Source organism: Paramisgurnus dabryanus, chromosome 15 (assembly GCF_030506205.2).
Source record: "Paramisgurnus dabryanus chromosome 15, PD_genome_1.1, whole genome shotgun sequence".
NCBI lineage: Eukaryota > Metazoa > Chordata > Actinopteri > Cypriniformes > Cobitidae > Paramisgurnus > Paramisgurnus dabryanus.
The window spans coordinates 13,697,601-13,711,894 of NC_133351.1; the positions used below are offsets into that span (position 1 = coordinate 13,697,601).

General features: G+C 36.9%; 2 protein-coding genes across 9 annotated transcripts in view; one reads left to right on the plus strand and one right to left on the minus strand.

Annotated features, from left to right (window-relative positions):
- Window positions 1–1,702, minus strand: part of LOC135733065 (probable G-protein coupled receptor 34) — a 1,832-nt gene extending 130 nt beyond the window's left edge. The window contains exons 1-2 of the mRNA XM_065251380.2: window positions 1,480–1,702; window positions 1–1,243 (exon numbers count right to left, since the gene is read on the minus strand). The exon at window positions 1–1,243 is cut by the window's left edge and continues 130 nt beyond it. Coding sequence (XP_065107452.1) covers window positions 70–1,221 — 1,152 coding nt within the window. The 5' untranslated portion in view covers window positions 1,222–1,243; window positions 1,480–1,702 and the 3' untranslated portion in view covers window positions 1–69. The remainder of the gene's footprint in view (window positions 1,244–1,479) is intronic.
- caska (calcium/calmodulin-dependent serine protein kinase a) overlaps window positions 1–14,294 on the plus strand; it is a 182,161-nt gene that overhangs the window by 135,762 nt on the left and 32,105 nt on the right. For 4 of the 8 annotated variants that reach the window (XM_065251872.2, XM_065251875.2, XM_073812036.1 and 1 more), the window contains exons 6-12: window positions 2,853–2,955; window positions 4,201–4,376; window positions 4,830–4,952; window positions 6,334–6,417; window positions 8,024–8,123; window positions 8,490–8,507; window positions 8,618–8,739. In XM_065251872.2, coding sequence (XP_065107944.1) covers window positions 2,853–2,955; window positions 4,201–4,376; window positions 4,830–4,952; window positions 6,334–6,417; window positions 8,024–8,123; window positions 8,490–8,507; window positions 8,618–8,739 — 726 coding nt within the window. The remainder of the gene's footprint in view (window positions 1–2,852; window positions 2,956–4,200; window positions 4,377–4,829; window positions 4,953–6,333; window positions 6,418–8,023; window positions 8,124–8,489; window positions 8,508–8,617; window positions 8,740–14,294) is intronic. The other 4 variants (XM_065251873.2, XM_065251876.2, XM_065251881.2 and 1 more) reach the window with 2 other exon arrangements.

Here is a 14,294-nt window from a genome sequence, read left to right on the forward strand (position 1 = left end):
GTTACATTTTACTAACGTGTAGTGTTTCTGAAAAATAGGAAAGAAACAGAAATTCAAGACCAATATTTTCTAACATGATCTGATCGACTCTGCTGTAAGGTTACAAAAACTTTTTGTGTTTTCAGAGCTGTTACTATAATCACAGTCTATCACCGGTGATATTACAGGCTCAACTGCATTGTTCTTCGGCTGTTCATTTGTAGATTCAGTAGAGCTAAATAATAATCCAATGCTTTGCATGCAAAAACCATTACAGATGATTTTAAGCATCACTTTCCTTATAGAACCACACAGCAGAAAGTACATAACTGGATCCAGACAGCTGTTGAGAGCAGACAGTAGCAAAGCGATTTCATTTGATTTATCCATAAAGTTCATCCAGTCACAGGAAGTGTCAGGTGCCATCTGTGACATGATATAAAAAATCCTAATAAAATGATACGGCACAAAACACAGTGTGAACAGGAAAAGCACAAAAAAGGACTTCAGTGCCGTTTTGTTGTACCTGGCTGCGTTTGGAAAATCCGGTTTCTCTCGGGAAGCTGTAATAAGCTTCATTCCAATCTTTCCGTAGGAGATGACCAAACCGGCAAAGACCACCCAAAACATAACCACGATGAAAATGTTAAAGTAAGCTTTCCATTTGGATTTGTTCAGTTTTTTGTATTCAAAGCACTTTTGGGACTCATTGTTCTCCGGAGCCTTGGAGATCAGTGCCACCATTGGGGCACAAGCCAGAACCCAGACGACGCAGCAGAGAATCACACTCCACCTGCTCTGGAGGAAGAGCCGCCTGCATGAAGCCCTTTGGAATTTTAAGTAGCGGTCTATACTAATAAGGCCTAGTAAAATTATACTGATGTACATGTTGCCGTAAAAGACGTTGCCCACTATCCTGCAAAAGACTGGTGGAAGCACCCAGCTGTTGTTGTTTGAATGATACGCCACCCGGAAAGGCAGGCAGATCACCAGGAGTAAGTCAGCCAGAGCCAAGTTAATGAGGAAAATGCGAATGGAGTTCTTCTTTGAATGCACTCTCACAAACACCCAGAGAGCCAACAGATTTCCAATCAATCCAAAAAGGAAGAACAACGCATAAAAAATAGCCAGTGGCACCTTTAAGCTTGTGTTATCCATTTTGCATTCTTCATTTATTTGGAGATTTTGTGGAGTGCTTCCTAATGATGCATTTGTGAACACTAGGGTATTGTTGCTCTCCATTGCGCGAGTGAGGTTTTCAATCCTTAGAAAGAAAAACAGAGTCTAAATGTAATCTTTTTACTAACTTTATAACGTACTAGGAAATATTTTTGGAACACACTTTGTGTTCTTTTAACACATCTTGTGTTGTCCCTTTTATTTATTATTTAAACACAAAATCAACTCGAAATTACACATAATGTGTTAAATAGGATAACACATCCTTTTAATAGAGTGTAGGAAAATAAATGGTGCATCATAAATAATAAAGATGCATACCTTTTGAACTGTATCCATCAGCGTGGTGTTTTTGCTGCCTCCAGTTGAAAGTCTCTGTCTTATCTCTCTTTGGATCACTGCTTTGCAGACTGCTTTATCTTCCTTTTTCAGTTCCTCAGCAAACTACCGCAAAAGTCAGCTGCGCATCTGCCAGCGTAGAGTGTAGGTGGAGAATGCAAATAAGCGTCGATTAACCACATCTTTACCAACCATTTCCTCATTATCAGGAGTTTTTACAAATGTATGTGTTCAAATGTAAGTGTTTAAGTATATGAATAAATAAATGTAAAACAATATGAGCAGTTTACCTGTGTGGACCTGTTTTATTAGTCCACACAGAAGTTTGAAAATAAGTCTGATTGGAAGTTTTAAGTCTGAAAAGTTTGTGTAAACTTTTTTTTGTCTTTTTCACCTATTAAAGGGGGCATATCATGAAAATCTGACTTTTTCATGTTTAATGCTATAATGAGGTCCCCAGTGCTTTTGTCAACCTAAAAAATGTGATAGAGATCAACCCAGTAACTTAGTTGTAGCAAACCATTCTCTGCAAGCATGTGAAAAATAGGTCATTGAATTTGGCTCCCCCTGTGATGTCAGAAGGGGACTATCCAACCACGACACTGCCATTTAGTGCAGAGATCAGCTCATTTGCATTTTAATTTGCATTTAAAAGGACACCCAAAACGGCATTTTTGCTCACACCTACAAAGTGGCAATTTTAACATGCTATAAAACATTATCTATATGGTATTTTGAGCTGGAACTTCACATATGTACTCTGGAAACACCACAGATTTATTTTAAATCTTAAAAATGTGTCCCTCTAATTCGTTTAATCCAATAATTCAATATCAGCCTTTTTTGGTACCACGGAGAAGTTGTATCTTACTCCTTAATAAGATGCACTTTTATTCAGAAATATGAAATGGTACTCGAACATGTTTCACACCACTTAAATTTTGACGTTTTCAAAAGTGTGTTTTTTTTTGCTTTTTTAGCCATTGTAATGTGGACTTTTAAATAGAAATGTTTATAGATCAGGTTGCGGTTTGGCAAGTTTAAGACATTTCCTTATCCGTCTCATTCTGACTAGTTAGTTTAATGTTTTGAAGAATGCTTTGTTACTTCCTGAGTGGTTTTACACAATTTTAGAGATTGCTATCTCCTGCGGATTGGCAGATACCAGAATCCCTCTGTGTTTATTTTTAGTAGTTTTTTTATTTGGGCCAATAAAATAAATAAAGTGGGGAAGCATTCTAAGTTATGGTTGACCTTGTAGTCAAGAGTAGCTAACCACTTGTTTTCTATTTTTATTGACTGTTCCACTGTGATGTTTGTAGTTGTAACATTTTTTTAAATCTTTTTTTCTGCAGCCGCATTGTGTGTTACTGGCATCAAAGGAGAATTCAGCTCCGGTGAAACTGGGTGGCTTTGGTGTGGCTATTCAGCTTGGCGAGTCTGGACTAGTTGCTGGAGGTAAACCTTATTGTAAATACCTTGTTGTGCACTTAAAATTGGTCTACTACACTCTAACTGAACACTGGTTAAAAACCCAACATCTTGTGAATGCAGAATAGCTGTGTTGTTAATTTTAACCACCGAGCAAATGGGTTGTTATGTAACCCAATTAGGATGGTTTAATTTTTATTAAAGCTCACCTAACACACACTGTTTATTCTTATCTCATGTTAATCTTGAGTCCCTATAGTAATATGGTAGTATTACATCTTTCATATATCCAAAGAGTCTTTAGTTTTATCAGATTTATAAAAGACAGATAAGCTATACATATTCTTTCCCAACCCCCTTGAGGCGTACTGCAGGGGGAGCGAGTCATGAGCAAGCAACACACACACAAAACACTATCCCAGTATATCTGGATAACTTCATTCACTACATGTTCGCGTCGTTTACATTATATGCACTCACGCACTGATCGCCAACAAAATGCAGACATTTGATGCAGTTTTACTTACTGCCTGCGACTCATGACCCCCATTTCAACGAAATCCAGTGTTAAACAAACACACAACTCCACTGCTACCCCGGACAAGCAAACTAAATCTATTGTTTCCATAATTTTACAAGAATTACATAAATAAACATGTTGGCTCAAATCTCATCCAATATAGCCACTGGGGCTGTACCTTTTAAAAAAGTATGACTTTGTATCTAAAAAGGGGCATACTGATACCCTCAACAACTGTAGTACTTCTTTATGATATTGCAAGGCAATCACAGTCGTTTTACTTATTACTATATATATATATATACTATATATATATATATATATATATATATATACTATATATACTATATATATTACTATATAAAGCAAACTAATTTTGAAGTAAAGAAAACCTCAAATAAGGCATACAGTACATTAAAGACAAAAACGGCCAAAAAGTAGTTAACAGTTAAACCCGTCTATAATGACTAATGCATGCAGTGACCTTAGCACTTTCTATGTAATAAAAGAATTTATAAAGAAAATTGGAAATATGTTTTCATTTATTTGATTCAAAGAAATGAAACACTTTGGATTATTACGCTTCCTCTTATTGCATACTTTCAGTTCTTTGTTTTCCACAAAAGCACAAGCTCAAACTTTATTTTATACAGCTATTAGCATTGCATACACAGTTTTTCTTTTCGACTGTTCAAAACTTATACCAGCGACAGCTCTTTTGTACATGTTTGAATGAGTTTTCTGCACTGCAGGCCGCGTTGGTACTCCGCACTTCATGGCTCCTGAGGTGGTGAAAAGAGAGCCTTATGGGAAACCTGTAGATGTGTGGGGCTGCGGAGTCATCCTCTTCATACTGCTGAGTGGTTGCCTGCCCTTCTATGGCACCAAAGAGCGCCTCTTTGAATCAGTCATTAAAGGAAAATACAAGGTAGTGATTCAGTTACATAAGAAACACAGTAAAGGGGGTCGCACACCGGACAAGAAGCTAGCACCAAGAATCTAAAAACAGAACACATTATTTTCTATGAATGTACGCACACCGGCGGAGGCTTTCAGCAGCTGTCCGCTATGACTCTGGACACTGCTCAAATACCTGTCGTTCCACTCACATAGTTGAACATTAAATAACGTAATATTTGTCCCAAAACATTAGCGATTAACATTGCCTGCTAACGTATATTTAGCATTTTAAAGTAGACGCTATCTGACTAAGCTTGCGCTATTTAATTTAGTTGTCCTACACGTGACGTGGCGCTGCGCTTTTAGTTTGGTGTGTGACCCCCTTTACAAAGTAAATTCTGTGAGGTTCACAGCTTCCCCAGGTCTGGCATCTGCATTATTTTAGTGATGAAGATCTCTGGGTTTGTTCTGTTATCCACAGTTGAACCCTCGGCAATGGGGCCACATCTCAGAGAGTGCCAAAGACCTGGTGCGTCGTATGCTGATGCTGGACCCTGCAGAAAGGATCACAGTGTATGAAGCTCTCAATCACCCTTGGCTCAAGGTACCAGCAGCACATAACACAAGTTTTCTGTTCCTTTTATTCACTGAAATGGGGATATTCAAAAATCATTTAAAATGTAATATATGGTTATTTCTTAAATTTGAACAAAGAGTGGGTGGTAAGACCAAAAATCTATTTCATGGAATAAGTCTTTTTTTTTTCGTGGTAACATATGTTTTTCAGTTTCAATTGTTTTTTTGAATATACAAATTTGCAGAAATCTGCCACTTACTAAATAAGCTTTAAACTAAATGCACAGTTTTTAAATAAGGGCAAGTTTAAATTAAATGCCCTGTAGATAACATAATTATATAAAGTCTTGATAGACAGAATCTTGTTTTTAAATGTATTTTATTTAAGTTATTCATTTATATAAAAGTATAAATAAATGCACAAACCTACAGGCAGGGTAAATACACCCGTATAAAAGAGGCAAATGTTTAGATATGGAGATTATAAATATGAGAGGTGCTATAAGGTGATGACCATAGAGTCTGTTTAAAGTAAGTCTTTTTGCACTTAACCTCCAAATAGACTACACCATAACCAAGATGTTTGTACTGTGAGGAAACAGCACGTCAAACTGCATCGCTCCAGCTGTGCACCCTTTACTGATATAAATGCAAGTTTTGTCCTAGCTTGCTTAAACTTCAGAAAACTTTTAACAGCGTTATGTGCGGGATGTGCTTGTTTTAATTGGCAGCACACCTCCAGAGAAAGAGGGAGACCTGCAGTGATTTCATTGCCACTTATTATGAAATTAGAGAAATTACTTGTTAACATTTGTTATGAGTGGATTATTTCCTGTTTCTCCTTCACATTTAGTTTAATATGCAATGTAGTGCCAAGTTAGCCACGCCCACTTATATACATTCTGCTCAATTCACGGAAAAAAAAAATCTGTTATTGCTGACATTGTATTTCATGTTAACAGTATATGCCACCCAGCCCTAATTTAAACCTAGTTCAACTATCTCTTACAATGAAGGAAAGCACACAGCATAATGCTGTCAATGTTGTGATGTCAATGTAAAATAAATGGTCCTATGAATTTAGCCAATCACATAACTAAATTCACTTTATTTGTGAGAAAGTCTTACTGTACGCTTCAAATGCAAGAGATGAAAAACATCCTATAATGCTTTTTGAGAATTGAAGAGTGTTATATGGTGCTAAAAATACATTAATTCCTTTAGCAACTACTCACATTTTCAAGTAAGTCAGTCCTCTTACCATGACAAATAAAAACGACTTTGGTTTAGGTATGGCAAGTGGAAACACTGGCATATGACAATGTGAAGTGTTTTGCTAAATACATCTGACCAAACTTATTGAGGTATACTGGCATCATATAAAGTGTTGGGGGTTTGTTTCCCCTTAGGAGAGGGACCGCTATGCCTACAAGATTCACCTTCCAGAGACAGTCGAGCAGCTGAGGAAGTTCAATGCAAGGAGGAAACTAAAAGTGAGACACCAGCACTAAAGACCATCTGTTTTCTGCTTCGGCATCTATTTATGTGAACGAATTTTGTGCATGTTCTCACGTGTTGTAGTAGAACCGCAATCATGTGACCCTGTGTGTGAAATCGAGGCTAAGGTCTTGTGATCTAATTATGAGTTTTGGAGCATCAAAGTGTGACTATAATCTTTGACATGATCTTACTCAGTCAATATAATTAAGATATCAAGGTTATGTTTTTACACAATTGTCTTTACATTATGTAGGATAATTTTATTAAAATTAATTTTATTAAATTGCAATAAAATAACTTTAGCTGGGATTTTACAAACAGGTTCACATATATACAAAATAGGGCTGTCTGTATGCAATTGAAATGTATAGAGGAAATCATTCCATTAATTTTAAGTTATTTTAATTATTGTTAGATTTAATCCATTGGTTAGTTAGTGAAATAAGGAATAGTGTTTTTTGGGTCCAAGCCTTCTTTTATTTCAAGCGAGACCACAATCTCAACAGCCGAGTGCTTTTTATTCATATCATGCATTTAAAGCGACACTCCACTTTTTTTAAATATGCTAATTTTCCAGCTCCCCTAGAGTTAAACATTTGATTCTTACCATTTTGGAATTCATTCAGCTGATCTCCGGGTCTGGCGCTAGCACTTTTAGCATAGCTTAGCACAATCCATTGAATCTGATTAGACCATTAGCATCGCACAACAAATAATAATAAAAAATAACCAGAGTTTCAATATTTTTTCTATTTAAAACGTGACTCTTCTGTAGTTACATCGTGTACTAAGACCGACAAAAAAATTTAATTTGCAGATGTGACTAGGAACTATACTCTCAAACTCGCGTAATAATCAAGGACTTTGCTGATGTAACATGGCGGCAGCAGGCGTAGTGATATAACGCAGGCGTAGTGATATAACGCAGTGCCCGAAAATAGTCCCCTTCTATTAAAAATAATTAACCAAGGGGACTATTTTCGGGCAGTGGGTAATATCACTACGCCTGCTGCAGACATGTTACAGCAGCAAAGTCCTTGATTATTACGCCAGAATGAGAGTATAGTTCCCAGCCATATCTGCCTAGAAAATCACAACTTTTATTTTATCCGTCTGTCTTATTACACGATGTAACTACAGAAGAGTCAAGTTTTTAATAGGAAAAATATTCGGTTAATTTTTAGCGTGATGCTAATGGTCTAATCAGATTCAATGGATTGTGCTAAGCTATGCTAAAAGTGCTATCGCCAGACCCAGAGATCAGATGAATGGATTCCAAAACGGGATAAATCAAATGTTTAACTCTAGGTGAGCTGGAAAATGAGCATATTTTCACAAAAAGGGGAATGTCCCTTTAAAGCTAGGCTTTTACAAACTCATGGTGTACATATGTAAATGATTTCTTTAAAACAAATCAATTAATCATCTGACCATCTGTGGTTTCCGTTAATAGTCAGAACCGTGACTTTTCTGTATAGCATTTCTGTCAGTGTATTTTAGTGTAGTTTGCTGTTTACTTTAGGCCTGTAATAGAGCGTTTGTACCTGGAAACGGTGGTGTGATGCAGGCTTGATACATATATTTTTTTTGCTTTGACAGGGCGCTGTGCTGGCAGCAGTGTCCAGCCACAAGTTTAACTCTTTCTATGGAGACCCACCTGAAGATCTCCCTGACTTTTCCGAGGATCCCACATCATCAGGTACTAAGGGAACGGGAGAGACACGAGCAGCTTCCATCCTGCCTACTCCTTGCCTGTATGCTTTAGTAGTGTTTGAGAGGAGAAAGAGAGACTTTAATCTTATTTTATCAAATTACATGTGGCTTACATTTCCTGTTTCCTTCTCATATCACTTGTGGTTACTTCCTGTCTTTTTCTTCTCTGAAAATTTACCACAGAATTTAATGCGTAACACAGAGTTTCACAACACATTTCCACTAATATACAGGGTAGACAATATTAATATACTAACTCCTTAGAAACTGATTGTTGTGTCTGCATTGTTATGTTTACTCTGTATTGTTAATGCAATATTTGTTGATTGTTTCTACGCTGACCATGCTGCAGGATTGTTAGCGGCTGAAAGTAGGTGTCATTGCCTGTCCCCTTACGTAGTCAAATGTGTCATCTCATGTGTTGTATATGTATTTTTACAATCTAGTTAATGCTTGGATTTTGTATGTGTACATGCATAGGGGCTGTGTCACAGGTGCTGGACAGTTTGGAGGAGATTCATGCATTGGCAGACTGCAGTGAGAAAGACCTGGATTTTCTACACAGTGTCTTCCAGGACTATCATCTCCATACACTGCTAGATGTAAGAGATTATGCAACAGACAGTCACACAACTCGTAAATTGATCTGTTCATGACACAAAAACTGATGACTTGACACAACTGAAGATCTGACTTAAAGGACAAGTTCGGTATTTTACACTTAAAGCCCTGTTGTCAGATTATTTATGATGAAATAGAACGGTTTTGATTGAAATTTGATGCTGTCCCGAGAATTTTCGGGTGTTTGTTCTATCACCTCCCACCTCTATAATGGGTGTATAGGTGCACTGGAACAATCCTTCCTAAAATGCATTAAACTTTTGTTTACAAAGACGTGAAACTCACCGAGTGGTCAGGGGTGTTCACTGATATGCTCACACAAAAATCGCTGCAAAAGACGCTTTCCAACAGGTGTTTTAGCATTCGTTGTAAACTTGTGGACCAATTTTTCCAAACGACTCACGTATATTCTTTCGTTGAGAGCTTGAATAATAGACACTCCAGCCCAGTTGGTGGCGATAATCCACCTTTGCCAAATGCAGGAATACAAACAAAGTTCCCAGCGCGGAGTAATACCGTACCTCACAGCACATCTAATACAAGTCAATGGAGTTGGACAAAATCTACGATAAAACCTATTGGAAAGCATCTTTTGCAGCGATTTTTGTGTGAGCATATCATTGAACACCCCTGACCACTCGGTGAGTTTCACGTATTTGTAAACGAAAGTTTAATGCATTTTAGAAATGATTGTTTCAGTGCACCTATGCAGCCATTATAGAGGTGGGAGGTGATAGAACAAACACCCAAAAATTCTCGGGATAGCATCATATGTCCAAATTTCAGTCAAAACCGTTCTATTTCATCATAAACAATCTGAAAACACGGCTTTAAATGTAAAATACCGAACTTTAAGCCTGATTTATAATTCTGCGTCGGACCAACGGCGTACCCTCTACTACATAGATTGTAAAGCATGTAAAATATAATGGCCTGTAATTTGCTTCTTATTCAAATTAATTTTGGAATAATCATTATATTTGGTGCAGATATTTGATGGTCACTTTTCAATATATTTGATCAATTTTAACGTAACTTCGAAAAGCATAATAACAAGCATCTACTATATATATTTAATACAGAACATGAATATGAACTCAATCTACTTTGGGTAGATGCTGGGTAGATTTCTTTGACTAGTTTTTTTGCAGAATATGTCAGACGTTAGAACTCAAGTTTTTTGTAAAGTCAGCAATGATGTTCACAGACAGTTCACTGTTAACCAATTGCATTTTAAAGGACGCACCCAAAACAGCACATTTTTGCTCACGCCTACAAAGTGACAATTTTAACATGTTATAATAAATGATGTATATTGAGCTAAGACTTCACATACATACTCTGGAGACACCAAATACTTATTTTACATCTTAAAAAGTCTTGTGAAATGTCCCCTTTAAGGTTCATACAGATTTTGACACTAGCAAGCAGTAAACAAGAGATGTTATTGCAGTTTTTTTATCACTGTTGATGTTAATGCCTGTATACAGTACCAGTTTCAGGATTTCTGCGGCATGTTTTTTTTACATTTGAGTACTCAATAGTTCATTCTTTTAATATTATGTATTCATGTCCATGCACACATTCTGCAGCATGCCTTTAGCTTTAGTCTTCATAACGCAATCGGTATTATGGCGTTGAGAGTTTTTGTGTGTGAATGTGTGAATAAGCACAGCTGCGTTCCCATCTCGAATATCTGTGAATCGAGGCCTCTATCATTAGAAGTACATTTTGGCTCAACTCTGTCTGTCCCCATCACCACAGGCTCCGCCCCTCATGCCAGGACTCTGTGAATAAGATTATTAACAGGAGGCTTTGAATCCACGTCGTCCCATTGCAATCCCAACTCCTGCTCTGAATAGAGAGAGGAGCGATAGTGCCTATTGTCAGCCATTGCGCTTTTTTACTGGTGGCCCCCAGCGATATCTGTACAGATGTTTGCTGTCCTCCCATGGGCAGAAAGAAGAGTTGAGATAAGATAAATAATTTAACATTGACAGAGGCAGTTTTGCATGGTGTTTCATCAGTCAAGCTGTGGTGAGTAACCTGGTGTGTTTTTTTCTTTGTAACCCAATGTGGTTTCGTTGGAGGTGTGACAGTCCATGCTCCATGATGCTATGAATGTTCAGCTGATTATGCAGATCTATGTTTTGTAACAGTGTTTCAGTGTTGTGAAATGTGAGTTTGTGTAAAGAACTGAAATTGGTGAGACAGATAAGATAATGCTGTGTTAGTTTTTCTTAAAAATTTGTTTTTAATGTGTTGCTTAAATTTCAATAGTAATATTTGTGAGAGATAAAGAAAGGTCAATAAATCATTATTGCAAAACAGTCCACAAAATAAAACTATTTTTAAAACATTTGATAATCAAGGATTACTTATAGTAAAAGTATACTATTGTTTTGTTTTCTTAGTTCATAATTATTTAATTAACATTATATAATATTAAATGATTTTAAAAAAGCATCAGCATGATTGTGTAGTAATCAACATTAATGAATGTTGTATAAGTTTTATTTATTTATATTAACTTTAGTGAAAGGAATTACAGTGTAGAACAGTGTGCTTATAGTATTAACACGATGCACTCATGCTATAGTTAGCATTGAAATGGGGTTATTAGTGTCTTAACACAAGGACTGGTTTGTTAAAGAGAGAATCTGATGTTGAATAAAGAGCAACACAGAATTATGTGCTTATCAACTGAATCATTGTCAGATCAATGCTGCTGTTTTTGCGGATAAAAAAAGAGTTAAAGGAACCGTATGTAAGAAATTTATATCAATTAATCATAAATTGGCACTGAAATGTCACTAGAAATTAACTCTTTCACTGCCCAGCGTTTTAAAAAAAGTTGCAGCGCCAGCATTTTTCATGATTTTCACAAAAATGTAATGCCTTCCAGAAAATGTTCTTCTTTAAATATATAAACAAAGAATATATCAGATGAAATAACAGACCCTCTGCTTTCAAACAAAAAAAAAACTGTTTCATCCTACCTTCATTAGTTCTCTTTTAATCACCTCTCAAACATGGGTAGGTTTCTTCAAAAACACCCAATTTTGAGCAAAAGGCTGAGATAATTCCATTTTTGCGAAGGACTTTTGATAGAGATCAGATGCAGAGCGATCTTTAAAACATACACGGAGTTCTTTCTCTTTCACGTGAGGCGCTACTTCCGGGTTGAATAAGTTGCGGAACTGCGCCACCTGGTGGATAATAGCAGCATTGCGGAAAGCCGGAAAATCTCGTCATTGACTGGGAAGCGTTTTCTCTTAATTGATGAGATATCTCGTCAATGGCGGCGAAAGAGTTAAAGCTCTACTGTGTACTTTATTGAGTTAATTCTTAACAAAAACCCATGTTTTCTTTCAAAAGTATGTGCTCATTCATGTGTAATTACTTCCCACCCACTAATGAAAGTATTCTCGTAAGTGTAGAATCTGCTATTTAAAATGCATACCGTCGAAGCGCTCTCTGGCTGAATCCATGTTGTGCCTCCATCTTTGAAATACATTCGCCGACGAGGGACATTCCTGAAATTCAAGCTCCACCTTTCGCGCTTTCACTCTACACTCACGCTGGCTGCTGGCTGAAGCCTTCGGAGGTTGCATGTGTAGGCGGTATACGTCATCAAGACAGTCTTATTTCAGAATATTAACAATTATAAAGCTGACAATTATTCTTAGTTAATTGTTAATTGATGTAATATGCTTATGACTTGCGAATGTAATGCTCAGTTAATTTAAATAAACCAGGCCTGATGACGTATCCATCCTGTGACCTGCGTAGCTGAATCCTTCGGATTTTACAACAACCGCACACCGTGATGAACCTGCGATCTAATGCTTTGATTTGAAAGCCTGTTGAAGACATATTCTCGAGGACATTAAAACAAATCGCCAAGGATGCGAAACGGGGATTTTAAATGACAACGTGACAGGAAAAACATCAAGACCAAAGTCACTATTGGAGTTAGTTTTCCAAGATGGGGCTCAAGGGACACTGAAGTTGCACTTTCTATATTCTCCACAGGTAATTCAGCATATTCGTTTACATCTATACAGTCCATGTTGTAAACTTGAAGTTTTATAGTTCCTTGGCTAACTTTAGCATGATTATGCATAACACTTGTTAGTGTAAACACACATGTGGTTTAATGTGTTCGAACACACACACGCCGTCTCTCCACCCATTTATGTAATCTGAGGTACTGAGATAAATGTTTTTCATCTTTTCTGACTTCTAGCACAAACACACGGTGACAGCGCTATTTTTAGCCTTTCATTGATAAAAGCGTCTGATCTGCGCGTCTTTCGTTTCATTTTACAAGCGTGTGAAAGTTGCGCGATCTTTTTTCACCAATATGAGAGAAAGCTCTTACATATACACGGACATGTAACGTTTACTTAAAACATAAGCATTGTACTCTGACATAATGTCTGACATAATACTCTGATAAAAGCGTCTGATCTGCGCGTCTTTCGTTTCATTTTACAAGCGTGTGAAAGTTGCGCGATCTTTTTTCACCAATATGAGAGAAAGCTCTTACATATACACGGATATGTAACATGTTTACTTAAAACATAAGCATTGTACTCTGACATAATACTCTGATAAAAGCGTCTGATCTGCGCGTCTTTCGTTTCATTTTACAAGCGTGTGAAAGTTGCGCGATCTTTTTTCACCAATATGAGAGAAAGCTCTTACATATACACGGACATGTAACGTTTACTTAAAACATAAGCATTGTACTTTGACATAATATTAGTTCGCGTCCATTTAAACCCGTCATGGTTGCTTTTTGTATGTGATTTTAAGCGGACATATCATGACAATCAGACTTTTTTCATGTTAAACATAAATCTGTGTGCTTTGATGGATCACAGGCAAAGGACATTGCAAATTGTTCATTTTTTTCTCATTGCTTTTGCTTTGTAGCTACTGGAAGCCATGTTAACCTTGGCATGACACGGCCGGGCCACCGTACAAGTTAAAACGCGTTCCGAATGGGGGGGGGCTAGAAAGTATTATTCAGTTGCTTGTCATATAGACTTTCACCGCTAGATGGGAGTAGATCTTACACAGTGGAGCTTTAAGAAATCATTTTCATTTCAGATACTTATATCACTGACAACAGTGGTCTGGCCAGGATATTTTCATTTAAAAAGTGGAGTTGCAGCCCTCAATTGATGTTTATGTTGTCATTTTGTGTATTGGCCACCAGTTGTGTGATTGCAGTACCAGTTTTGGCCACAATCCTACATACTGTTCCTTTAAAGTCACAATGAAATGGAAGTAGCGATTGTCTTATTTTCCCCATGGTGAAGTATATCTGAGTGAAATTGCTTCTGAAATGAGGAAAAATGTAGGGTGGGACTTGAATTTGTCCATCAAGAATTTATTGGATCAATGGAAGTACGACTTAAAGGAACAGTATGTAAGAAATGTATATCAATTAATCATAAAATGGCCCTGATATGTCACTAGACATTAAGAATTAATTTTCATTTCAAATATTTATATCACTGACATC